Source organism: Chanodichthys erythropterus, chromosome 13 (genome assembly GCF_024489055.1).
Source record: "Chanodichthys erythropterus isolate Z2021 chromosome 13, ASM2448905v1, whole genome shotgun sequence".
NCBI lineage: Eukaryota > Metazoa > Chordata > Actinopteri > Cypriniformes > Xenocyprididae > Chanodichthys > Chanodichthys erythropterus.
In genome coordinates this window covers 34,882,054-34,909,775 of record NC_090233.1, presented here as the reverse complement: position 1 = coordinate 34,909,775, position 27,722 = coordinate 34,882,054, and the positions used below count along the sequence as shown (strand labels likewise).

Below are 27,722 nucleotides of genomic sequence, written 5' to 3'. Positions count from 1 at the left end.
AGTTGCCGTGACAACCGCTGGCATGACATTCTTATCTTCAACTCTTCACTTCGTCCAATGACTTCCCACTCCAACAAAGAACAAAATAGGAAATCTCACTTGTGATTTACTTATATATGTGTATGGAAAAAAATTCCCTGTGTGTATTTCATAAACCTCATATTATCGATGAATTAATTAAAATGTTTGGCACAAGGTACATTTTTACATCGTGGCTTTTATTGTGACATTTCAGCTGCGGTCAAAAACGACACTGTCGTAAAAAGACGTAACATCAGATCCTTCTGCTTGACGGCGGCGGTTATTTTATTTATAATGTTAAAAGCTCGATTAAATCGCAATTTTCTACGTTATAAAGTTAAATTAGTTTATTACTAGTTAAGAAAACAGCAATATACTTTGCTCTTGCGATGGTATTTTAATAACAGCCCACGACAATGACGTAAACAGACAGGATCTGTTACGATTTTAATTATGATTCGTCTTAACTTCGGCTGCTGTTAAAGTTACATGAAAACACATTTTAGCAATAACGTGCTCGGTTTGGTGTTTGGGGACAATAAAGCGTTTTTTTTTTGTAACCGGTGTCGTGTAGTGCGACCAGTGTTAAAGTTTCTCTGCAGCAGTGAAAGGTTAGTTTATTGAACATAGAGACTCAGTGTCCCCTAAAGCTGCGGTCCTCTCGCCGTGTCTTTGATTCAGCGGGATGGCGGACGGGGACGACGATGTGCCGCTGATTCTGACCTGGGACGACGCAAGCAGCGGGCTGCTGGAGGAAGATGAGAGTGAGTATATATGCCCTTACTACACCCCATTCAGCTAACTCTTTCCCTTCAGTGATGTTCGGTCATCTGGTTTAACATGAGCTTTACTGTGGTGGAGCAGGACTGCGTGCAGGCCAGTGCAGATCTTTACCCATTATGCATTTAAGGCATTCCGTCAGGCCTCTTCTAAAGATCTGTCATCGGCTCGGAGTTCTGTCACTGGCCTCTCTCTCCTGAGTCGGAGCTGTCAGATACTGTAGAGCAGGGAGTATTAAACTTTCGCATGCCAAGGACCGCAAATATAACAATGTTCTGGCGAAGTAGCCGCATATTATCAAGTAAGTTAGGCTATACAGAGAAAAAATTTAAGCGTTTTCAAAGGTTAAATTATTGACTTGCAGCACATAATTTTTTACACACTATTAAAATGTTTTTAGACGTATTTAATCTGAAGATAATCAATAGTTTTGATATCTTGCTGTTAAAAACTCCTGCTGTTGGGTTTCAGTTCAGTAAACAGTGATACTCTTACAGGAATGTTGATTAGTAGACATTGCTGAGATACTACAGGCCCAGCTGGTCTACATGAAACCTGATCTATAATCCTAACTCTCCTTGATTATCATTACAGACTTCCATCATGTGACAGTGCAAAGATAGCAAAGATGGTCATTGTAAATAGTGTCAGTTCCAGTCACTGACTCTAGGGGGCTCTGCAGTCAAACATTCTCGTCATTGTTGACTGCATTGTTGACATTGCTAATGCGCTGTAAGATGATTTGTAGGCCTTCTGCATAGGCATAATTTAGGGTTTTAGTAGAGCTAAAGCATGGCTGTTTTTCACCACAACGCTTTATAAAAGCTTTTCTAATGAATTTAATTTCATCAGTGTGTGTCAGCTGTGTGTTCACTGTGGCTGTCATCAGTGGCGGGTGAGGGGCTTGAGAGTGCTAGACTTAATCATGTCATCAAAAAAATGTCTTTGATGTTTATTTGATCACGTTTGATTGAAGATAAAAATTGGACCCCTTTTATGTAAAGAAAAAAGTAAATTGGATACGCGGTTGAAATCATTACAATTGTCTACACTTATTTTTTAATGATTTTCATACATTGTTGACAATTCAGTTTTTACTTGGAATTTATCTTCTACAATCAAATTTACAGATTTACAAATTTACAGACATTTTACACTCTGAAAAATAGATTTGCCATTGGATACAGTGCTATTTGACTTATGTTGTTCACAAGGTGTCTTTACACAGCTGAGTTAAGGCTGCTATATGCCTGCTCAAAATTCATTCTAAAGATGCAGTCACATAAAAGCCAGACTAAATTATGTCTGCTCTCACCCACTTCAGTTCCTAGTATCAATACTGTGCTTTTGGTGTAAATGCATTTATGCCACCTCTGAGTAGCATTAAACAATCTGTGTAGGTAACTTAGACTTAGGCCATTTTAAGAAGTGTTTCTGCGACACATTTTTAGTGTAAATTTCAGTAAACAAATCTAATCAAAAGGCTACTTTACACAGCAGAGTTAAAGCTGCTCATAATGCTGCATAAAAGCCAGACTAAATTATGCCTGCTCTGACCCACCTCAGCCCCTAGAATCAAAGTAGATAGTTGAAATAGCTTTGTAAATGCATTTATGCCACTTGTAAGCAGCACTAAAATGTCATCTAAATGCCACTTCAGATTCAGAAGCGCATCTTTGACACCTTTGCAGTGTAAATTTGGCATAAGTGCTGTGTTCACAATTGTAGTAAGAGTCATTTATAGGTGAGAGACTTTTGGTGTATTAGTGTAAGCGGCTTAAAAATCACTTGGGGAGATGCTGCACTCTAGTGCTGTTGTGTGGTATTGCATTTTGGTGAAAATATCAATAACCAATTTACTATTTCTCTGTCCGGAGAGTTTTTTGGGGTAGGACACTGAAGTACTGCCCCTTTAAGAGTGAAGTATCTCAATGCCAACGGTCATGTGTTTAAGTGTCCAATACAGCAACATACCGGCTTTTGTACCTCACACACACACAGACAGAGGAGTTAAAATGCTGTGTCAGCCTTATGGCAGATACAACACTGTTTGTGGCCCCCCTCCACTCCCATCCTGCACACAGTCCATGGCCTTGTGTCAAAACTGTTTGGTAGTGATGAGAGCTGGATGCTTGAATATTTTGAGGACCAGAATGTAAATTGTAGCACTCTTTTTTTTCTTCTTCTTCTTCTTCTTTTTTCCCGGATTGTTCCTTTTGTTAGCCAAGAAAATTCTTCATGAAAAAGCAACAGCAATGTAAGGACACAGTCTTTATTTTTGGTTCCTGGACATCTGTGTCTCTTATTTTTTGAGGAAAGAAGCTGACGTGAATATCGGATGCCTTCGCTTCCTCATTCTGCCTCAAGCTGCTGTCTCGAAATGTTTTTCGTTGTCATGGTGAAGATTGTTTGGACATTTTAAATTCTATGCTTTTATAAACAACCAAGTCAGATCTCTGACCATCAGTCTGGCTTTGTTTCTTTGTGTTGGAAGGAAATCTGGAACTGGACTGAAAAGAAACCTGCTCTCTGTGCTGTCTGTCTCTCGTTTGCTCTGCCAGGAACTTATTGATCAGACAGAGCAAAACCAACGCTATTGTTGTCATGTGCGTACTCAATAAGAGCTGTTTACAGACAGCTGTGGGTCAATGAACTGATCGGCAATGAAGTAACTCATTCAATCAGCTTGTGTTTGGTCAAACCAAAAGCTCTTACTGTTTGTGATTTAATCTGTAAGGCATTAAATTACCAGGCTGTGGCCTGACAGATTTTTTAAAAGGGTGTTAGTGGATTTATGTTACATTCATTGCTTACAGAGAAGCAATGGTAAGTATAAATGGAAAAAAATGAATTGAAACTTTTTACTTCCCTTCGGAGTCAAATGGAGCTCTCAGCTTGGTAGATTTGTTTAGCAGTGTCCTCCATCTCAAAGGACAGCTGTGTTTTTGAGCTTGGAGAAAAAAAATACTAAAATGGACACAATATAGAGGATATAGCACAGGAAACAGAAGATGACACAGAAGACGGGAGGCTATGACAGAGAGACTGAAACCGAACCGATGGGGATGGCTGGAAAAGGGTCTAGTTTCAAACAAAGGGACTCTGAAGGACGTTCTCACAGTGCTTGGGACTGATGCTTAAGAAAATCCACTGGACAATCTATTCAACTGCTGGGTTACATCAACTGAACCATCAACAGGGTTTCCTTGCCACATGTCCTCTGAGAGAGAGAGAGAGAGAGAGAGAGAGAGAGAGGAAAAGTCCAGAGTGGAATCCTTTTGGGATGTCGAGCTATTTAGGATTCAACAATGAAATGTTTGGACTGGAGTACTGAGTTCAGTCAGTGTTTTGGAAAGCAGCTCTGAAGTGCATTTGTTCACATCTTATTCACATTTTTGTCTGTCTTTAAATGTCTAAATCTTGTTGATGTTGTTGAAAGCAGCCCTAATCTAATTCTTCACTTTTATTCTGTAAATTTTTTTCTAATCAATCTTTTTTTATGTAAGCAAAACTTTGTGGGATCCTTTTTTGTGCATATTTCTTATGTTTTTGTCATCAAAACAGACATTTTGTGTAATTTTAGTTATTTTTTTTACAATAGAAACCCATTAGCATTTTTTTTTTTTTTTGTCTTTCTTGACAAACGTTATAATCAAATGAATGTGTGAAACTGCAGAGAGAGATGTAGAGTTTTAAAGTAGCGTTTGGCCTGATTTGACTTGTGTTTTTTTGGAAACCGTGTCATCTTTGGAGGAATCGTGAGCATCACCACAGGATTCTGTTCTGCTTTCGGACCGCTGGCCGCAACAGCTGCAGCTGGCACAATGAAACTTGCATGTGCGAGAGCATTGTTTATAATTAACCCTTGCAGTGATAAAAACTGCTTGACCAGTGACATGCTCTCTGTCTGATTACTGGACAGTGGGGCCGATCACAGGGGCTGCCATGGAAATCTGTAGTACAGTTGACAACATGACTGGACTAACACATGACAGGCCAGTCCATACGTCCTCTTTCTGCCAGCAGTTTGCATCTGTCGGTATGTCATTAAAACGTGCTGATCAGCTGGCTCAAAAACCTATAAGAATGCTTATTTTATATTGAGAAATCATTTAATTTTTTTCTTTCTCTACACAGATGGGGCAGGAAATTATGATATTGTGAATAATGTTGTCATTCCGACCCCAGGAGCACCAGACCCCAGGGCCCAGAATTCTTTGCGGCAGAGTTGGGAAATGAATTACCAGGAAGCGGCAATATACCTGCAGGTCATCTTTCGAACCTCCACACGCTCAGTGAAGCAGCTAAATAGACGCAGATGATCACAAACACACATTCAGGGCTAATAATAATTCTCCTTTTTCCAATTGTCTGTGTTTGTCCTCAGGAAGGAGAGAATAATGACAAGTTTTTCACTCATCCGCGAAGTGCCCACGCGCTCAGCGCCTACCTGTTTGCTCACAATCACCTTTTCTATGTGATGGAGCTGCTGACTGCGGTGTTACTCATGCTTCTGTCCCTCTCAGAGGCCCCTGCCGTCCCCTTCCTTCGCTTGGACGTCTATGTAAGTGACTTCTACTTGCACTGTGTGCATACACTACCGCTCAAAAGTTTGGGGTCAGTAAGACTTTTTGCTTTTGAAAGAAATTAATTCTTTATTCAGCAAGGATGCATAAAATTGATCAAAAGGGGCAGTAAAGACTTCTATATTGTTACAAAATAACTCTATTTCAAAGAAATGCTTTTATTTCTAAATGAATATTCATTGAAAAATCCTGAAAAAATCTCAGTTTCCACAAAAATATTAAGCAGCACAACTGTTTTCAACATTGTTACTAATAAAAAATGTTTACTGAGCACCAAATCAGCAGACTGGAGAAATGACTGCTGAAAAATCAGCTTTGCTGTCACAGGAATACAAAAATTACATAGTAAAATATATTAAAAAAGGAAAAAGTTATTCTAAATAGTACAAGTAATAAATTGTAATGAATTAAATTGCAATAATATTTCACAATATTACTGTTTTTATTTTATTTTTATATCAAATAAAAGCAGCCTTGGTGAGCAGAAGAAATTCTTACCGACCCCAAATTTTTGAACGGTAGTGTATGTATGTGTGTAAAGCCCTATTTGTACAATACTTGTTTCTCATGTGGACATTTCTAAAATTACATTTGCACGGCACCTCAGTGATAAAACTCAAGCATTCGGATGGCTATATCTGTTTTGACAGTGGAAGATGCCTTATAAAATGTCTTGTAGAATGCCTTTGTAAATAATTTTTTGTATGCTTGTGGCTTTTGATTATATGAATAAGACTATGCACTTGTAAACAAACACTTAAAGATGTGTATTTTCGTTTCTGTCAGATTCACGCGACACTGGAGTTATTGGCTTTGGCGTTGGTGGCATTTGAGTTGGGGATGAAGCTCCGATGGCTTGGCTTTCGCACGTTTATACAGCATAAAAGGACCATGGTGAAGGTGTGTGCAGTTTTATAATAGACTGTCTATGTTCATTTAAAATGGTTTATTTTTTCCTCTTTGTATCGGGATGCATCATATATTCATATTCACAGAAGGTGAGCTCAAGAATCCTGTTATCCTCTCTGATTTGTGTGCTTTTCAGACGTGTGTCCTGTTTCTTCAGTTCATCGAGGCGATCGTTGTCTTAGTCCGGCAGACATCTCACCTGCGTGTGACGAGAGCCCTGCGGCCAATCTTTTTGGTGGACTGCCGTTACTGTGGAGCCGTTCGCAGGCATATTATTATTATTATGTTTATAAAAATGTCTTTATTATTAAATTAAATTAAATATTATTATTATTATCACTACTAGTTTTTTTTTATTCTGTTGCTGTTTCTGAGATCTTATAAAAGCAGTAAGCTGCCTGAGGCTGTGCGTTACAGTGATTTTGCCTAAAATCCACTTAGATATGCCTATGAAGGTCATGGGACCAAAACATTGCAACTAATAAAGATTTTTTGATAGTTTTGTAAGCATTGATAGTGTGTGGGATTTTCTTTTGTTGACCTAAAATCCACTTAACCTTGGGAAAATTACTGTAAAGCATGTCCTTGACTGGATACAATGTGATATTCTGACACTCTATCTCTGTTTCTGTCCTCCCTCAGAAACCTGAGGCAGATATTTCAGTCTCTTCCTCCCTTCATTGATATTCTTCTGCTGTTGCTTTTCTTCATGGTCATCTTTGCCATCCTGGGATTTTGCTTGTTCTCAGCCAACCCAGCTGATCCGGTTAGCGCATCACAGACACACACTCACCTTTGTGTTCCACATGTTTATTTATCTCTCACACTCATACAAACTCAGGGATTATTTTCTTTCTCTGTACAGTATTTTAGCACACTTGAGAACAGCATTGTGAGTCTGTTCGTCCTTCTGACCACTGCAAAGTAAGTATGCATCCTCACTCTGGGGCACACATCCTGGTTAAGATAACATGACTCTTGAGTCTCAGTGGGGTTGTTTCATGTCTTCCAGTAACTGAGCTAGTAATCCAAATGTTATCAGTTCAAACCCCTGGAGTTTTTTTTTTATTTTTTATTTTTATTATGCCCTTGAGCAAAGCACTTAACCCCAGGTTGCTATAGTCAGACTGTCACTGTTAAAAATGTAGTAAAAGTCACTCTCAATAAGAAAGTGTTTGCTAAATGATTCATAGTTAACTATTAATCTATAAAGACCTCAGGGTCTTTAGTAGATTTACAAGTTTTTCCATCTTGTTTCTTCACTAGTTTTCCAGATGTGATGATGCCAGCATATTCAAAGAACCGTTGGTCATGCATTTTTTTTATTGTGTATCTGTCCATCGAGCTCTACTTCATCATGAATCTGGTCAGTAATGAACAACATCATATCTGTTTCTGTTTTACAGGATTATAGTTTAATTTTGTTCTAATTTTGGTGCAGTGTGAACTAGCATTTACCTTGAGTTTGCTTTTTTTTTTACCTCACAGCTCCTGGCGGTAGTTTTTGACACCTTTAATGGAGTCGAGAAGATGAAATTCAAATCTCTGCTTTTACACAAGCGATCCGCCATCGAGCACGCCTTCCAGCTGCTGGTTAGTCGGCAGGTGAGATTTGTACAGATAACTTGTTTTTTTCAGGACTGAAGCCAATGTGATAAATCTACATTTGTGTCTTTTATTTAGAGACCAGATGGAGTGTCTTTGAAGCAGTTTGATGGACTGATGCGATTCTATCGTCCACGAATGACGGCACGGGATCGTTTTCTCACCTTCAAAGCCCTCAACTATTCAGGCGCAACCATGCTGAGGTACACACACACACAAGTTCATACGTTCACATTCTTTTGATTATTTTAACAGATTAGAGTTGAGTTCTTAAGGTGTATTTGTGCTTGTTTTTTAGTCTCCAGGAATTTTATAAGTTTTATGAAGTGATTGGGCTCAAATGGAAGGTCAGATTTCACACACTGTCACATGATTATAATCCCCGCATATATATGTTAAACCCTCTTGAGCCACATCTGGTGTGTGTGTGTGCTGCAGGCTCGACGGAGTGGGGAGTACTGGTTTGATGATCTTCCTCGCACAGCATTCCTCATTTTCAAAGGTCTTCAAGGCTTCCTTGTCATATTAATTCAATTTGTATTAGTTGAAGTATTTTACACTTTAATGATTTGCTCAGAATGACCAGATACATTTACATAAAATATTTTCTCCCGTAATACTTTTTATGATCATTATTCTTTTTTTAACAGGAATCAATTTACTTGTGAAATCCAAAGCTTTTCAATATGCAATGTGTAAGTTATATTTCTTAAATATCTTGTTGTATTAACCCTTTAGATATTAACATGCACTTACCTGATTAGTATATATACTCCTTGAAACTCTTTAGCTTCTGTGTTAATAGAAAAATTTGTATTTTAAAAGTTCAAATTTGTCTTTTAGTACCTCTTATGTTATGTACTATATCATTGATTTTTTTTTTTTTTTTTTTTTGTGTGTGTGTGTGAAAGAAATCTCTTGTGCTCACCAAGGATGCATTTATTTGATCAAATATAAAGTAAAATCAGTATTGTGAAATATATTTATATATTGTGAAATTTAAAATAACTTTTTTATATTTATATATATTTTAAATGTAATTTATTCCTGTGCTGGCAATGCTGTATTTTAATTCTAATATTCTGATTTGGTGCTTTAAGTTTAAAATCACTGCATTCGTTTGAAATATAATTTTTTGTAATGTCTTCACTATAACTTTTGATCAATTTAATGAATCCTTGCTGAATAAAAGTATTAATTTTGTTAAAAAATAATATTTTACAGTCCCCAAACTTTGAAATGGTAGTGTATTGCACTTACACTATATTCATTCCATTATTTCTAATAATACTGTCTATTTTTCATGATTAACCTGTAACAGATCTGGTAGTAGCAATTAATGGCATCTGGATCCTAGTGGAGACAAACATGTTAAATGGTAAGATCTGCTTGAGAATGATGGAACGGTGCAGCTGTGTTGCAGTTCCAGATAATTCTATGAATTCACCATTCAGAAACGCTTGTAAACATCGCTTGCTTATCTCCTCACAGATGGTGTCTCATGGACTCATGTTGTCCCCTGGAGCTACATTGTTTTCCTCACAAGTAGGTGGAAATTGTTAAGAATTGAATAATTAGTAAATCTGAATGCAAATGTCTTAATGAATATGCGTTCCATTTGAATAAAAACAAAAAACATATAATATATATATTTATTTTATTCCCTGCTGATGTGCCTGTGGAATGAAGTTTATGGAATTGAGGTCTTGTTGAAGCTCACAGGCCTTGGTCCAATGACATATTTCAGCTCAGGATGGAACCTGTAGGTACACAATGTACATTCATATAAGCACTTACACACACACATGCAAACTGCCTCACCACTGGGTGTGTGCCTCTCTTTCCAGCTTTGACTTCTCAGTAACAGTATTTGCCTTTCTGGGATTGATTGCTCTGGCCTTCGACATGGAGCCGTTCTACTTCATTGTGGTGTTGAGACCTCTTCAGCTCCTCCGGTGTGTACTTATTTGTGTGCTTTTATGTATTTTGCATTGGATATAGTTGTAGTTATTCATTTTTTTATTATTATTATTATTTTTTTTTTTCATAAAAAAAAAATTGTTCTTCCAGAAATGTAAGGCTGAATTGAAAATCTGAATTTTATTCAAAAATTTCATTCAAACCTCTAATTAAACAAAGTTTTTAGGCTTAGTATTTTTTATGTATTCAACTTTCACTCAAATTGTTATTCTGTTAATGTAATTTTTGCAATATATTAAAAATCAGTCAGTTCAGTGAAATACCAAATAGAAGCATTTTCACCAGACGTCAAAGATGTTTTTACCCCACGCCGTAGATCTGCAGTGTAAACGTTTTTTAAGATGTGTGTTATTTTGTGTGAATCATAAAATACTTTTTTGTAACGTATAATTTTTCATCAGTCATAGCTATAGATGGAAACAGACATTTTCCTTTTTAACTGAGTGTCATATTTTTTTCCCTATTTCTTTTCAAGATTGTTTAAAATTAAACAGCGCTATCGGAACGTTCTGGACACAATGTTTGAACTGTTCCCGCGTATGGCCAGGTACAGAAATAATTATCCATTTCAGCTTATTACTCACAGATGAAGGATCTTCTCGCATAACACTCTCTCTGTTTCTGTAGTCTAGGTCTGACTCTGATTATCTTCTATTATTCTTTTGCCATCGTTGGAATGGAGTTTTTTGCTGGGGTTGTTTATCCGAACTGCTGCAGGTAAGTTCCTTTAATCACTAATGTATTTCTTGTTTTGCGGACTGAACATCACTTTAAACTTATACATTTTATATATAAATATAAATGTAAGATGATCTACGAATTCTTTTGTTACATAACAAAAAAATAGTTTACCCTGAACTGAAATCATTTACTCACTCTTATGTTATTCAAAGTGCAGTCTTCTTCTGTGCAACACAAAAGGAGAAACTTTGAAGAAAGTTAATGAAATTACAACGTGAGCAGTAGATGCCAAGCTATAAAAAGGACAGAAAATCACCATAAATGAATCTCGTTGAATAATGGTGTGTTTTGGTGTGTTCAATGGTATGATCTCTGTCTCTTAAAGTAATAGCACAGTTGCTGACTCGTATCGCCAGATAAATGTGACCATTGGCAACCGAACAGTGCTAGAAGAGGGATATTACTATCTCAATAACTTCAATAACATCCTAAGCAGCTTTGGTATGTGCACACACTCACAAATACACACTTAGCTCATGTCAGTATATAGCCTTGTGTTTGTAAAAAGTTTTTTTTCTCTACCATGTTTCAGTCACTCTTTTTGAGCTAACAGTGGTGAACAACTGGTACATCACTATGGTGAGTGTATGGAGAAAAACACATCAGCACATCAGCTTAGTCAACAAATCATATCAGATGTTCCCTCAGTAAAAGTTTTTTTGTTTTTTATTGGTGTGGGTATGTGGTGCCCTCTGCTGTTTATTCAAAGTAAATGTCAGTCAGCAGACTGTTGTCTATCTGCCCATGTCATTGTAAACTTTACATATGTTTAAAAGTGTTACTTTAAATATGAGGTAATGTTAACATCTCTAAGCAATTAAGCATGTTAACATTTTATGGATCAGTCAGTAAATGTGCATCTGTCTGTAGTTATTGATGCTTTTGAATCCTGTTTTCACAGGAAGGTGTGACATCAGAAACTACTCACTGGACTCGCCTTTATTTCATGACCTTTTACATTGTCACCATGGTAAGGGAATGTTTATGTTGGCAATTCAGGGTTATTATTGTTAACTAAAACTAAAAATATGAAAAGATTTTTTGCTATTTGAAATTTGTTGATTGAATTAAAGGTGTAATATGTAATATTTTTGCAGTAAAATATCCAAAAACCACTAGGCCTGTGTTATATATTTTGTTCACTTGAGTACTTACAATATCCCAAATGTTTCCAAATATTTGTAAATCGTGAGAAAATTGCAATTTTAACCAAAGCTTCGGGACGTGTGAGGAGTCGCCTGTCAATTGCGACATACCCACATTACCCTCGGTTTCCGGTTTTATTTTGTAGAAACCATGGAAACACCAAAGACGCTTTAATATATTGCATGTTTTAATAGACAAGGCAACATCTGTTTTGATATATTTATAGACAGAAAATTAATTGTTGTTATATAGCTCAACGTGTTTAGTCTTATTGTTTAAATCAATGTTCTTGATTTTTTTTCGAGTACCATGCTTTACCATGCCTCAGAGAAAAACACTGTTTTGTCAAATAGCTAACATAGCATAATCAGATGCAGCTTTATTTTTATTAAAAGTAATACATAATTTTACATAATGTGGATATGATTTTTTTTCATATGAAGATTTTAGTTTAAAATGTACAAGGAACAGTGTAAAGAGTTTATTTTATTTTTTTTACCTCTTTTTTTTTATTTCATGTCATTGCTCAGTTATTATTAGAGAAAAAGTGCATTTTAATACAATTTGAATGGTGTTGTTTAAAAGGGTTTTAGAATGTTATTAAACTATAGAAGGTCACACTGCTGTTATCAGCTACCGTTATTGATGTGTTATGGACCTGATTTAGTGATCTTGATATTTTCTCACAGCTCTGTGTTATTTTGAGTGTAAATTCCTGTGTGATTGTGTGACGCAGGTTGTCATGACGATAATCGTAGCCTTCATACTGGATGCATTTGTCTTCAGGATGAACTACAGTCGGAAGAATAGAGAGCCACTAGATGACCCAGAAGGTTTAAAATGTTTAGTTCATCTGATGACAATGACTGTGACTGGGACCTATTTCATTGAAATCTAATACTGAGTGTGTGTGTGTGTGTGTGTGTGTGTGTGTGTGTGTGTGTGTGTGTGTGTGTGTGTGTGTGTGTGTGTGTGTGTGCGCGTAATAGATGAAAAGGGGATTGTATTTGAGACAGAGGTGTCCCAGACTGAAGCTCTTCAGACTCTGGACTTATATAAACACACACTGGGCGTCACCAACCTCAGCTCACTGCAGGAAATGTGTGTGGCTCTGGAGCGGAGCGGGGTGAGCATGTGCACACATATACACACTGTACGCATTCAGAGCACCTAATTTGTGTTTCTTCGTTAGATTAATTGAACTCTAATGGATCATTTTTGTCTTTGCTCACAGCACTCCTCGTTAGTATTTCAGGGTCGAAGGTCACGTACCAAGAGTGACCTCAGCATGAAGATGTATGAGGAGGAGATTCAGGTACTTGCACCACACATGAATTGGAACATATGGAAAAACCACACTTTTGAATTAGCATAAATGTTTTACATTCATTTCAACCTTTATTTGAACCTTTAGTGGAATTTTTAAGTAAAGCACTCACAAACGGTTCCCTTATTGGATCAGAAAATTAAATCATGAAAGTCTGAAATGGTAATATATCAGACAGCTGTTTATAAAAGGATATGCCCAAATGGAAACTTGGAAGGATTTGCAAAACAAAAATAAATGCTACCTAAAGTAATTTCAGTGATATCATGTTCTATTGTGCAGAGTTATACTGTGATGTATTTGGCTCCGAATGCCTCTCTTTTTAAAACTAAAAATTCCAAATATGCAATGGAATGTTTGTGTAAAGTGGTTGTTTCTTTTTATCTGCAGGAGTGGTACGAGGAATATTCCAGAACAAACCTTCAGCCTGATGAGGCATTCCACAGAGAACTGGACAGCCCTGAAGCCAATGCCTCAAACAGCATTAACTAACACACACTCTGAACACTGCATCAGCGTTAGCTAACACACTTACTCATACCTCTGAGGGACCGTAAGACCGTCTTCCTCCCATCGTTGGAAAGCACAGGTGTTCCCCATGACCACTACATGCTCCCTCCTTCCACATGGAGACCCACAGAACTTCTTTACTTAAAGCCTTATTCCCCAAAAAACCTTAAGGTTCCGTGGCCAATCAGGGAAGCTTGCAGACCAATCATGTGACATGCACTAGGTCCAGGAACCTTCTTTTTCTTCCATGAAATGCACCTCATGACATTTGCCTTTTTGATCCTGAATGATTCAGACTCTCTCATGGATTTGACAAACGGAGCACAGTGATGAATGTTTCTGTGGGAGATGAATCAGAACTGAATGTGAGGATTTTAGCACTAAGTAACTCGTGTCTTTCTTCACAGTCCGAGGTATTGCTTAACCAACAGATAAAAGATTATAGTAATAAACTAATGCTGTTTTTAAACTAAAGCTGCTTTTTGCTGGAACCTTTGGACCTATAGAGAGGCTTATTTTGTCGTTATATATAAATATATACATGCAGATTAAACTTAAGTCAGATGCAGTTAAGAGTCAAGTATTAAAAAAAATAATAAAATGTTTTAATACATTCACTTATTCCCTCAATATGGGCTGGTTTCCCAGACGTGTTAATTTTGGACTGATAAGTGTTAGAAAACCAGCCAAGGACCTGTCTTGTCACATATGAAAATATCTTATTTCCTTTGTTTGGAGTCAGTATTGTTTTAGGCATGAACTGTAAAGATTAAGAGTCATTTTACAGACTCGTTCAGATAAAATCTAGTCAAAATCACACATTTACCTACAGTCTGATTCATTTGGCTTTCCAGATTAAATACAAATCTGTTTTAAAATCCAAATTTTCTTTTGTGTAAAACCATAGGTGACAAAGGGAAACCATTTTGCCTTGCATATGGTTTTTTTGCAAAGTACTTCAGAACTGTTATTTATTTATTTACATTGAGTTAAACCAATTTTCATGTGCATCTCTCTTGTTTGCTGCACATTGCTGTTATTTTGTTATTTTATATATTTTAGTTATTTTGCCGATGCTTTTAACAGGGCGAATGCATGCAAATCCTCATATGTCGTTGTTTACTCTCATGTCTAGAGCATCTGACCTGGAGTAAATCATAAATGTGGTCAAGAGGGTCAGTGATTTCATGCCAGTTGGTTGTTTAATTGCACTGTAGGGTGTGCAGCCTTGATGCTCCAAACACAAGGGAACATGATGCATATGTGACATCAAACCACACCAGCTCCTCTAATACTGCAAGGATTTACCTGTTTCACTTCTCTGTTCTTGTACCTTTGTAAATGTATAATAATGACAGGTCTAGTAAATGATACATTTTGATGGAACTTTTTTGTTTGTTAACTGTTGTAAGGTGTCTTTACGTGAGTTAACTCGTTTTTGTAATTGTTATCATGGCTACCGCGCTGTCAAGTTTGATTTCATTCGGACTGAAACAATAATGCTTTTTAAATTGTCATGTAAATACCTGTCAGATTTTTTATTTTTTTTATTTTCGAAATTGAACATAAGGTGCGGTCTCATTTAAATTTTCACGGGCAATACAGTCAATAACAATCGACGCAATTGGGAATTTCGCGTGAGGGCAAAATATTTCCCCATGGAGTGACTTGAGTGAGCTGTGATTAATACATAACATAGCTGCATTATAGTTTTCGTTAATGTGACTCTGCCTACATAAAAATGCTTTTGTAGCATATTTAGCAAATATAATTGGGCTGGGCGTTTTGCGCATGCTCCGAAATACTGGTGACGCGCGATGTACTTAATATATTCGATTGTAGTTTAGTGTATATTAAGACCGTCACAGACATATGAAGACCGCAGCTCGACTAGGCCTAAAACTCGCTGCATTATATTCTGCGCTTGTAAACGTATTTGAGTCTTCTGTCTCTCTCTGCATCTTCCTGAGAGTGTAACAGCAGGTTCAGCAGCTTTTTATACAGATGTACGCTGTTAAAAGTTTATCCTGATTGTCTCAAAGTACTGATTTTGAGGCATGTGACAGTTATTCGCGTCATTTAATCTACAAATCTGACATCGACAGAATTGACAGTTGCAGTCTTCCACAATGACTTGCTCTTCTGTTTCTAGTTTGTTTCGCACGCAATGCACGCATGTTCTCTACCCTACAGAATGATTTATGGATTTTTGTTTGTTACAGGACAGCAGGAGGCAGTGCAGAGTCAGGTCCATCATCATAGAGCAGGGAACTTGAGTCGTCCTGTTTAATTGGCCGGTCTTTGTCTCAGTGTAATGTGTGTTAGGATCTTATTTTTTATTTTCCGCTGGTTTTCATCACCTTTGAACCATTCATTCCCCCCTTCCCTGTTGTTCCAGCGATAGTAAGGTGATACCTGTTTTCTGGAAAGTTCTGATATGTTCAGTCTGTGATGATGTCAGACATTTAGTTGAGGGTAGGCATATCACTTATTGTTCTAAATAACCCAAACATTTCAATTATTCTACCCCATAGAGCGAAACAATATCAGTCTATTAGTTCAAATTCATCCATAAAAGATTTCATGTTCCTTGTTTTAATGTTGGTACAGTTCTTTCCCTATTTTAATGCAGTGTTTTCAGCTGGGGGTCTCTGGATACCTGGGGTACATGAAGGTATTTGATTATTATTTGATTATTATTATTTGTTATTGATTATTTTATCAATATTGATTCATATTGATTATTTTATCTTTGTTTAGTATTAGAAAATGTATATATGAATTTGTTCAGTATTTAATTGTAAAATGTATGGTTGAAGAAACAACCTCTTTAAAAAAAATCTTGTTGACTATAGTTTATTTAAACATAAATCATTCCATATAGAAAATTACAGGATGAATCCAAGATACGGCAAAGGAATTAAAGTAGTCAAATTAATTGAAAAACCTGGTCAGCATTTTGTTAGTAATCAGATTTAAACTGTGTTACTAAAAAAATATTTATTTTTATGTTAGGGGTTCCTGACAACACCTTATTTATAGTGTTAAAATAACTCATATTTTTGTGAACATATCTGATACGTTCATTTTTTTCTTTGCAATTAATATCAGTGATATAACACAAAAACCTTTTAAATAATCTCTGAGACAGTCCTGAGAATCTGTAGCCTTAACTGGCCAGTTTGAAGTAAAATGATAAATAAACACTGAGAAAGGCTAATTATAAATGGTTTTATTTTTGATGTCAGATCAAATCAAATCACATATCTGTCAAATTACTGTACACAAGTTTAATTATAGCCTAGGTGAGGATCGTGGAAGTTTGCTCGACAACAATGTGCTTTTTTTTGTTTTTGCTTAAAACACAAACACATGCCACTGCAAGCATTCTCACACAGTGAAGTCTATTATTAATTTTTAGGGTGAGCCTGGGATGTTGGTGTGTGACTCATTCTCTGTACATTGAGGCTGGTTCCTAATTTATCCCTTCAAACTCTCCCCCAAACCAGCATCCTGTCCCCTCTGTGACCCTTCCTCTTCCTCCCTTCTCTCTCTCTCTCTCTTCTGTCAGTCACTGGGGAGAGCCGCTGATGCTCTTTGACAGGGAACAGAATGTGTTCAGGACTTTATGTCTGTCCTTTTTTTAGTATAGACACATTGGACAAGCAACTTTTATGATCTGGTTGTGCTGAATCATGACATTGTGCAGTTGTAAAATTTGCCAGAGGGTTTTTTCAGGTTTCAAGTGCTGTATGACTGAACGAAACCGGGTGATTGGATTTGAGTTATGAATGCTCTCAGGAATGTTCTCATTTCATTGTCCATCAGGGAGAATAAACGCAGCTTGGGATTTTAAGTGTTTTGTTCCGAATGTACATATCCTGTATATTCTCTCACACAACCTTTGGACCTATAGAGAGGCTTATTTTGTCATTATATATTAATATATACATGCGGATTAAACTTATGTCAGATGCAGTTAAGAATGATTTTTTTTTTTTTATGTTTTAATACATTTACTTATTCCCTCAATATGGGCTGGTTTCCCAGACGTGTTAATTTTGGACTGATAAGTGTTAGAAAACCAGCCAAGGACCTGTCTTGTCACATATGAAAATATCTTATTTCATCTTATCTTATTACTTTTGAGTGTTTTGTCTCCCCCCCTTCTTTTTTCTGTTTATTTCTTACGGTCTCTGTTTTCTGTCATTTGATTGTTTTTAGGTTAACTTTTTGTTATGTCAAAGTGTATTTTGTATATATTTTTTTTTGTATTTTAAAATTTGTTCTTTTATTACAAAAAATTAAAACTGCTCTTTCTCAGCCCAATATAATGTGCAGTCACAAGTGCCGTCTCTCACATTTAGATAGTCAAACTGCAATGTACACAAACTCTCTATGTGTATGTATGTGAATATGATTTTAGAATAATACATAATTAATGTAGCATAGGTTTTGATGTGGAATGTTTTGCTTTTTGAACATTTTTCAGATGGACAAGCCACTGCAATTGTAGAATGACGCAGCGACAAATGAAGCAATTCTCCAGAACTATTCAGAGTGATCCCAAATTTGGACTTAATTCAGTCAAAATGTACACAACAAGACTCAGTGTCAGGTCAGTGTCTGTTTTCAGAGGTCCAGATTACTATTTGTGCTGTACAGCCAGTGCTCGAAGTGGGGGAAAAAAGTGCTGCTACTCCAGAGGGTTGAAATTGAGGTCTGGATGCGGGGAAGTCAGTCAGTCATGTTCTGACAACATGTGAGAAGTGCCAGTAGCCTACATGAGAAAAAGTTAGAGTGCACAACAGGTTAAAATATAGAAGTGACAGTGTTCTGGTGAATTTCGACTCCCTGCCAAATTATTACCCCCCTCTTTAAAGTTGCTACCTGATTGCCTAAACCTAACCCCTCCCCAACACCTAATTCTAAACCTACCAATACTAGGGCGGTAATAACTTGGCGGGGGTCAGAATTTGGCACAGCAGTACCAGTGCGTACCGGCCCGCTTATTCCACAAGCAATGGCACAAAATCATAATGCTCTCTGTTAAAGCAAGCTTTACAAGTGTCAGCCGTTTACATGAACACACATGAACACAAAGGTGGCTCAAAGGAGTGCAGGGGCTCAAAACCCACTAGCCTTGCGATAACAAGATCTGAGCCCATTCTGCCCAGAATTTCCATTAACATTCATGTGAACCTAAACAGACAAATCCAAACTGAAACACAAATAAACATGATTTATCTGTTAGTAAACCCAAACAAAGTAAATTCTAAAAAGACAGGACTATGTGAAGTACTTATCCACTGTGATTAATGGAAAACAGAACCACCTTACGAATGACCGGACTCAGCGAGAACAACCTAGCAATATAAATGAGCTTGGCCAAAAGAAATATAGCCACAAGATAAAAGGTTGTACAAACTGTACAACAACAAATATCAAGGCAGAGCTGCATTTCCTGTCAGAATAAATAGATTTCAATGAAGTCCTTTTAAAAGATTCTTTAAAAGTAATTAAAAGAGCATCTGATATTGACAATTTGCCAAACAGAAAGAACTACAGCTCCACATTTGTCTTTGCATTGTGTGAGTCTTGTATGTAATCCTTTCACCTGAAAATCTGTCCTTCAGATCAGAGTGAAGTGAATAAAAGCTTCTCTGAAAAGTTCTTCTATTCAGTCAAAATCATCTCTGTATGACATTTTGTGCCATTTGTGATCACTTACAATTATGTTCCCTTTCCCAATGGTCACATAAAACCATTTCTCACATGTTTCTCAGTTAGAACAAAGTAGTTTACATCTGTTGCTCTGAAGTAATCATCGCTAACATGTGGCTAACTGCACTGCATATGACCTTAATTTAAAACATATCAAGGAAAAACAAGGACATGAATTTAGTATACAGTGGGTACGGAAAGTATTCAGACCCCCCTAAATTTTTCACTTTGTTATATTGCTAAAATCATTTGTTCCTTTTTGTCCTCATTAATGTACACACAGCACCCCATATTGACAGGAAAATACAGAATTGTTGACATTTTTGCAGATTTATTAAAAAAGAAAAACTGAAATATCACATGGTCCTAAGTATTCAGACCCTTTGCTGTGACACTCATATATTTAACTCAGGTGTTGTCCATTTCTTCTGATCATCCTTGATATGGTTCTGCACCTTCATTTGAGTCCAGCTGTGTTTGATTATACTGATTGGACTTGATTAGGAAAGCCACACACCTGTCTATATAAGACCTTACAGCTCACAGTGCATGTCAGAGCAAATGAGAATCATGAGGTCAAAGGAACTGCCTGAAGAGCTCCAAGACAGAATTGTGGCAAGGCACAGATCTGGCCAAGGTTACAAAAAAAAATTCTGCTGCACTTAAGGTTCCTAAGAGCACAGTGGCCTCCATAATCCTTAAATGGTAGACGTTTGGGACGACCAGAATGCTTCCTAGAGCTGGCCGTCTGGCCAAACTGAGCTATTGGGAGAGAAGAGTCTTGGTGAGAGAGGTAAAGAAGAACCCAAATATCACTGTGGCTGAGCTCCAGAGATGCAGTCGGGAGATGGGAGAAAGTTGTAGAAAGTCAACCATCACTGCAGCCCTCCACCAGTCGGGGCTTTATGGCAGAGTGGCCCGACGGAAGCCACTCCTCAGTGCAAGACACATGAAAGCCTGCATGGAGTTTGCCAAGATGGTGAGAAATAAGATTCTCTGGTCTGATGAGACCAAGATAGAACTTTCTGGCCTTAATTTTAAGCGATATGTGTGGAGAAAACCAGGCACAGTCCCAACAGTGAAGCATGGTGGTGGCAGCATCATGCTGTGGGGGTGTTTTTCAGCTGCAGGGACAGGACAACTGGTTGCAATCGAGGGAAAGATGAATGCGGCCAAGTACAGGGATATCCTGGATGAAAACCTTCTCCAGAGTGCTCAGGACCTCAGACTGGGCCGAAGGTTTACCTTCCAACTAGACAATGACCCTAAGCACACAGCTAAAATAACGAAGGAGTGGCTTCACAACAACTCCGTGACTGTTCTTGAATGGCCCAGCCAGAGCCCTGACTTAAACCCAATTGAGCATCTCTGGAGAGACCTAAAAATGGCTGTCCACCAACGTTTACCATCCAACCTGACAGAACTGGAGAGGATCTGCAAGGAGGAATGGCAGAGGATCCCCAAATCCAGGTGTGAAAAACTTGTTGCATCTTTCCCAAAAAGACTCATGGCGGTATTAGATCAAAAGGGTGCTTCTACTAAATACTGAGCAAAGGGTCTGAATACTTAGGAACATGTGATATTTCAGTTTTTCTTTTTAATAAATCTGAAAAAATGTCAACAATTCTGTGTTTTTCTGTCAATATGGGGTGCTGTGTGTACATTAATGAAGAAAAAAATGAACTTAAATGATTTTAGCAAATGGCTGCAATATAACAAAGAGTGAAAAATGTAAGGGGGTCTGAATACTTTCCGTAGCCACTGTATCTTCTAACACGTCAATATTTAACTTTTAACACTAGCACTACCGGAATTCTATAACTACTAGAACTGCCAATAGCGGTCATTTTGACTGTTCATACCAGACAGCAGTGAATGTCATTTTTGTCATGTTATATTTACTTCAAAGCTTCTATGGTCATGTTTTATGAAAAATGTGGGGTAATTTAAGCATACATAATATAATATGTTCGTGATATTATTGTGTAAGAGCTACTTGACCTCCCACAAAAGTGCATGCCGCAATTTGCTTTCCGCAATCAATGTTCTCAAGCAAGGATAAAACCTCAGTGACAGTCATTTTCTTTCTTGTTGCCATTTTGACGGTAAAGCTAAGTTTTAGCTTAGCAAAAGCATACAAAACTGCCAGAGAAAGGTTGCTAGGCAACAGCTACGCACATTTTTAACGGCGGGAAAAAGCGCTGAGGAGATACAACGCCTGTAATATGTGCGGTCAAATTGACCGTTATGGCCATTCAAGGTAGAAATACTCAGAACTCTTTTGTGTTTTGTAATTTTAATAAAATAACAATGTTAAAATAAAATTTATATTAATTTAAGAAAAGTCATGGAACTGTAGTTATATGGGTTTTATTTCAACAAAGTTATTGCAAATCTTTAAAACGGTCAAAATGACTGCCTTGGTAGTTCTAGTGTTAAAGCTTACTTTCAGACAAGCAATGTTTATTTCTTTGTTTCTTTCTGTCATTCTTTCATTTGTTCTTCCATCCTTCCCTCAGCTCAAATGTTCAAACAGAATTTCTCATGTCCTTACTTTGTCTTAAGATTCATTTATGACTGAATAATGAAGATTTGTTAACTCTCTCTCTCTGTAACCCTTGATGGATGTCAGAAGGAAGTGTTTGAGAAGAGGGACATTTTTCAGTGACAGAGGATGGATGTGGATTTGAGTAAGTGCCATCTCTGAGGACAGTCACACTCACTGTCACAATAACAGCACTTCTAAAAGCATTTATTCTCCAACAAACAAACAAACCATGACACATCGAACTTTGTTAAATGGCATTTTAATATTAATTCTCTTGCTGATCAATATACATATCAGACCATGGATGAATGAAGTCAGAAAACTGAACGAAAGCTACTGTATGCCCTAGAATGAATGTCATGAGGGGAGTTTAATTGGTCAATGTTTATGCAGACTTAAATCAAAGGTGTATGTATTTAATTTCCATTTTCTCTAAAAAAACAACTGCTGGTTTGTCTGTGATGTCCGTTGCTTGAGTTATGCTTCTTCTGTTAAAAGATGTCATTTTAAGTAGCCACAGCTGTACATTGTCCCCCCCCCTTCAGCCTTCAATTATGTTAAGTTATAGATGTAGCAATGCTTAGTACGTCCAGACCAAACGAATCATCTCAGCTGGAATTCTAGAGTTTACAGGCTACAGAAGCATTCCACAGTCCCTTTCGAATCAATCGCTGCCTAGTTCTAGTGTTTCTCCAAAGCAGAGGATGAATTTGAGCCAGTGGGTTCAAGAGACACTCTGATTTCAACAGCAGCTCTGAACATGCAACACCACCAAAAAGCCCCTTTGTTGCAACATTGTTTTCTTTTATCAAAATTGTATTAAAGAAAGTGCTTACAGGGATTGACAGCCACTGAGAAACTCAAAAGCATGTTTGCCTGAAGGACAAACAGTATGTTCTGTTCCTTCAGTTGTTTGGAAGAAAATAGGATATACTAATTTGTAAACACACGCACGCTTCTGTGTAATGTCAACCGTAATTGGCCATTTTGGTTATCTTAGCCCTCCTCGTTTGAGACATCATTATCTGCCTCATTATGAGATTGTTAGAACACATCTGCCCGTGACCTCTCTGGGGTCTCTCTCTGGGTCGTCGCCACGGTAACCACAGTCCAGAGTGAATGGGGAGCCTCTGACGTCTCTCAATTTCCTGTGTTTTAAGAAGCTTATCTGGTTTTACACTCTGGGTAAAATTGTTTGATAGAGGACACGATTTTACCAACAGTTTAGAGGCAGAACCTCAAAACTCTCGTGAGACCAGTGACCTGCACTTTTATTAGCAGGAATGCAGGAAATTTACTTTAGAAAGAACAGATAGACGTACAGACGTTTGCATGTTCATTCACTGTGAATGATGATGAAATATAACTGCAGCACATTTAAACATTACACAATAAACTTTTCTGTTGCACATCTGTCTTTAATTTGTCAGGTCATTAGATTTGTGTGTGTAATGCTGGAGTGTTTCCTCCTGGTTACGTTTGCAGTCTCTCTCTCTTTTACTTTAGTGTTCACACCGAGTTGCTGGACAGATGCATTTAAAACGAACGCAGGCATTTACCAAAAGGAAAGAAAAAACCACTTCTCTCTCTCTCTCCCTTCCTACAACATCCTTCTCCACCCTCTTTTTCCCAGTGGACATGTGGACGTAAAAAAAACATTTGAACAAATCCTACATCTGGTTGGCTGTTTACTCCCTCATATACTTACACACGCAGAGAATCAACTCCAAAATGGAAAAGTCTGCTGGGGGCTAAGCAAGCTTTCTTTGGCTCGTTTTTCAGTGTGAAACGTGTGCCAGGAGTTTATCGACACCTCAGAGGGACTGAAGACTTCTCTAACTTTGCACCGGAAACTGAAAGGTATGTTAAGCTGCAGAGTGCTGTGGTCATTTTTCCTGAGTTTTGAACATTGAAATAAAACCATCTTGCCAGAAAAATGACTAAGTTACCTTAAGTTAACTTCTTAAGATCCTGAATGTAAAATTAGAAGTATATCTGGAAAATATGTAAGATGATGCATTAGCCAGTGGGATGCATTTCATAGGTGCTATTGCTATTATCATGTCAGATATTATACTCAAACTTTTAATCTCATTATCTCTTTCATAATTCCAGTAATGAAAGACTAAAATCTATCAAAAATGAAAACAATATGATGTCAGCACAGTCTAAAGGATTTATCTTGTTACATGTTTTGCACTGTGGCTCCAGGGACCCGTTGCATAAATAGTTATTATAAGATAAGCAATTAGTTAGGGATAATGAGTCTTAACTTTTTATTTAAATTAGATTAAAAAAAAAGTTATGACCAGTCTTGAAGGAAAAAAAAATAAAAAATGTCGCACTAGATGCAATCGGCCACAGGAGTCACTTTATTTTCTTTTCTTTGCTGAAATGTATTACAAATTAGGAAGACGGGTTGCATCTCATTTTGCTTACAAGTGCACATACAGTATGCACTTTAAGACAGTTAGCTGACACAAGAGAGAATTGTTTAAATGTCTTTTTTCTTCTTCTTTTTTTCAAGGGGGCAGAATCACTAGGCAAATTTGAACTTTGCTAAACTTCTAAAGCTATAGGGTGTGTAATATGAACCAAATATGAATGAAATAGTTAAGATCGTTTGGTTAAATAATTACTGCATCTGAAAAAAAATTCATTCATTATATTAAATAATTACAAGCTTTCCAATGACTTAAACAGAAATGGTGTGTGAACTTGACAGGCGTAGCATTCTGATTAAAAACATGTGCAACATTTGAAATATGACTGGGATTATTTTCAACAGCTGTAAGCATTATTTAGGGCTCAGAGTGTACTGTTAATCTTCATAAATGATTTTTCATGACAGTGGTGAGCGGATTGAATGATGAGAAACTTGTTCACTTATTATATCCTATAACACAGGCAGATTCCTAATACATTCAACATAATTTATTTACATTTTTAGATCTAACCATACATAAAATAACTAGCATTGCCTTTAAATAAAAACTTCAAACGGCCAAATATGTCAGCAGTTTCTAGAGAATTTGATCTTATGTTACTTGTGATATTTTTTCAAGACCGGTGTGATTATGTTGTGCAGTTATGCATAAATTACATGAGCTCATTGGAAAAATATGAAAAGAATGACTACGCACCTACTTGTGTTATATATACTATTGGGGAGCAGGACTGAATCTTGTCCATACACCCCCCCCCAAACTCCACAACTGATTTCCTAGCCTATCAAATATCTTTGCGTGCCCCCCGCCTATGTTAACAGTAACCAGATGTATTGTGAGAAGCCTACTGAGAGCTATAAAACACATCTGCGCTAGTCCCAAACTCACCAGAGCTATGGTTACACGCATTCACACACTTGCTTTCTCACGTTTCTCTCTCGTACACAGATTCTCTTTCTCACACTGACAAGATGTAGAGAAGAGGATGCTGCAACATCAGTCCCAGTGGACAGTTCAATGGTCAGTATCTGGTGGGATAATTCTGTATAATAATGTTTTATAGCTCTAATAACGTAACAGACAGACAAGTGCTTCAAATTGGATTCAAAGTGTTTTCTGTGTCTGTGGAGGGATTGAATGTACGCAGACTTTTTCAGCTCACTAGAGACATTTATTCTGGCAACCTGTGAAATTCAGCCTGTGATTTATGGCTGTTTTATGACATTTTCTTTGCTTTTGGGCAAAATGTTCAGGAGTTTCACAATCTTGTATTTTCTGCTTGAGGGGATCAAGAAGTTTTAGTGAAGGTTTAAGATAAATGGAGTATGATAGATGATTTTGCATTTTATCACAAGGTTACAACAACACGTTTCATAATTTCTGCTTCACATAAGAAACTGAACTGCATAAAACTTGTTCTATCTGGGTTTTTTTTCCAGAACTTCAGAATCATCTGCATAATCAGCACTGACGTCATGGAGACAGACTCCGCCCATAACCTGACTTCTCCCAATGTGTCATCGTTGGTCCATAATATGACAAATTCATGTGACGACATATTCCCCTCAGCTTCACAGTACCAGAAGAAAGTGATCCCCACCTTGTACAGCCTCATCTTCGTTCTGGGTTTTCTTGGTAACATGCTGGTGTTGTGCGTGTTGTATCACAGTTCAGGCCGAAGGACCGTAGCCAACACCTATCTGATGAATCTAGCCATGTCGGACTTGCTGTTCTTGAGCTCTTTGCCATTCTGGGCTGTGTATTATTCACTGGATTACAACTGGGTTTTTGGGAAGGTTATGTGTAAGCTGTGTGGGGGTCTGGTCACGATAAACGTCTATGCTAGTATATTTTTCATCACCTGTATGAGTGTGGATCGATATCACGCCATTGTCTACCCCCTGCACTCTCAGAGCAGGAGGAGCATAAACCAGGCCAGATGTGTCAGCGGGATCATTTGGGTCATCGCGGCTCTGACCACGTTGCCAACCGTTGTGTTCCGTGAAATACACACTTTCCCCAGTAACGTCACGGCTTGTGTCATTCATTACCCCAACTCCTTCTGGCAAACCGGGTTAACTCTTGCGAAGAACACCCTTGGATTCTTCTTGCCTTTTGTTGTCATAGCAAGCTGCTACAGCCGAATCGCCGTGCACCTATTGGCCACCCCGAACTACCTGGAACAAGACTCTGGTCGATTGGTCCACGTGTTGCGTTTGGTGATCGCCGTGGTATTGGCGTTTTTCTTTTGCTGGTTCCCATTCCACGTGCTGGCGTTCCTCGGAGTTCTGGGAGATCTGGGTGTGGAGTGGGATTGTTGGGTGATCCAAGTAACCAATAAACTCCTGCCATTCTTCCTCTGCCTTGGCTTTTCCAACTCTGCCATAAACCCTTTCCTGTACTGTTTTGTGGGAAATCACTTCCGAGAGAAGCTGTGGCAGCTTTATGGGGATATGCTGACACAGAAAAGAGATTCTATCAGCACAAGACTCTCTTCCTTCTCCAGGAAACTAAGTGACTTCAAAGAAACCGTGCCTATGGAGATTCTTGAACAGCAGAACAGCCTGTAGTGAAATCTAGTGAAGCTATTAGCCTTTAAATGTCAGGGATATAAGGACAGGACCGTGTCAGTGTCAGTCAAGTGCTTTTCTATGGCCTGCCACCTGTTCAGGATGATCAGGTCAGATTATGATGTTGGTTGATTAGATAATGTTATTTTGCCGTTGTTCTAATTATGCAGGGGTTGTGATTAGCCCCACCATCTACAAATAACATTTGGTTACATAATAATATATAGAAATATAGCTCAAATATTATTCTTTTTTTGTTGAGATTCTATCCAGGATGAGGAACTTGCTGATTTTCCTGCACAAATCATAGATAATTAAAAAAAAAAAAAAAGAAAAGTTTTTGAATATAGCTGTACAGTCTTAATATTTTGATAAGTGGTAATATCAGCACTGTAAATAACACAGTGTTACATGTGTCTTTCTTTATATGGATGATATCTGCCAGACAGACCAAATTTCTGTCTTTAAGCTGTAATATAAAAAGTCACAGTAATGTAACATGAGCTGTTTAAATTATAAATCATTGTAAATTGAATTATAATTCTATTATAATGGAGCATCATCAATAAATTATGTTAACAAGTAAACATTGTCACTCTTTTGTTCTGTGATTTATCCGATTATCTATCTGTCTGTCTGTCTGTCTGTCTGTCTGTCTGTCTGTCTGTCTGTCTGTCTGTCTGTCTGTCTGTCTGTCTGTCTGTCAGTCAGTCAGTCAGTCAGTCAGTCAGTCAGTCAGTCAGTCAGTCAGTCAGTCAGTCACTCACTTTGTTTAGGCCTGCTGTCTCAATGCCTTGTGTCACTCATCTTAAGAGTACATGCTTGAGT

At 37.5% G+C, this 27,722-nt stretch overlaps 2 protein-coding genes across 7 annotated transcripts; both read left to right on the top strand.

Annotated features, from left to right (window-relative positions):
* The first annotated feature begins 274 nt into the window (after window positions 1-274).
* Window positions 275-25,902, top strand: tpcn1 (two pore segment channel 1). 6 transcript variants are annotated; one of them, XM_067405830.1, is made up of 33 exons: window positions 275-785; window positions 4,724-4,840; window positions 4,939-5,069; window positions 5,189-5,365; window positions 6,174-6,287; window positions 6,433-6,563; window positions 6,939-7,062; window positions 7,162-7,220; window positions 7,563-7,662; window positions 7,785-7,901; window positions 7,980-8,104; window positions 8,200-8,248; window positions 8,340-8,403; window positions 8,552-8,596; window positions 9,223-9,279; window positions 9,393-9,446; window positions 9,591-9,663; window positions 9,749-9,856; window positions 10,357-10,428; window positions 10,509-10,598; window positions 10,948-11,063; window positions 11,155-11,201; window positions 11,524-11,592; window positions 12,505-12,601; window positions 12,758-12,894; window positions 13,003-13,083; window positions 13,486-16,080; window positions 16,238-16,279; window positions 18,098-18,223; window positions 21,962-22,019; window positions 23,384-23,737; window positions 25,273-25,344; window positions 25,764-25,902. In XM_067405830.1, exons 1-27 carry the CDS (start codon window positions 707-709, stop codon window positions 13,585-13,587), a joined length of 2,535 nt encoding a protein of 844 aa, XP_067261931.1. In that variant the 5' UTR covers window positions 275-706; the 3' UTR covers window positions 13,588-16,080; window positions 16,238-16,279; window positions 18,098-18,223; window positions 21,962-22,019; window positions 23,384-23,737; window positions 25,273-25,344; window positions 25,764-25,902. The 6 variants fall into 6 exon arrangements, with proteins under 6 accessions (XP_067261931.1, XP_067261930.1, XP_067261932.1 ...); XM_067405829.1 differs by having other exon boundaries at window positions 16,216-16,279; XM_067405831.1 differs by having other exon boundaries at window positions 7,785-7,889; window positions 13,486-16,279.
* On the top strand, window positions 25,800-26,894 carry agtr2 (angiotensin II receptor, type 2). Its single transcript, XM_067408221.1, has one exon. It carries the CDS (start codon window positions 25,800-25,802, stop codon window positions 26,892-26,894), a length of 1,095 nt encoding a protein of 364 aa, XP_067264322.1.
* The last annotated feature ends 828 nt before the right edge of the window (window positions 26,895-27,722 follow it).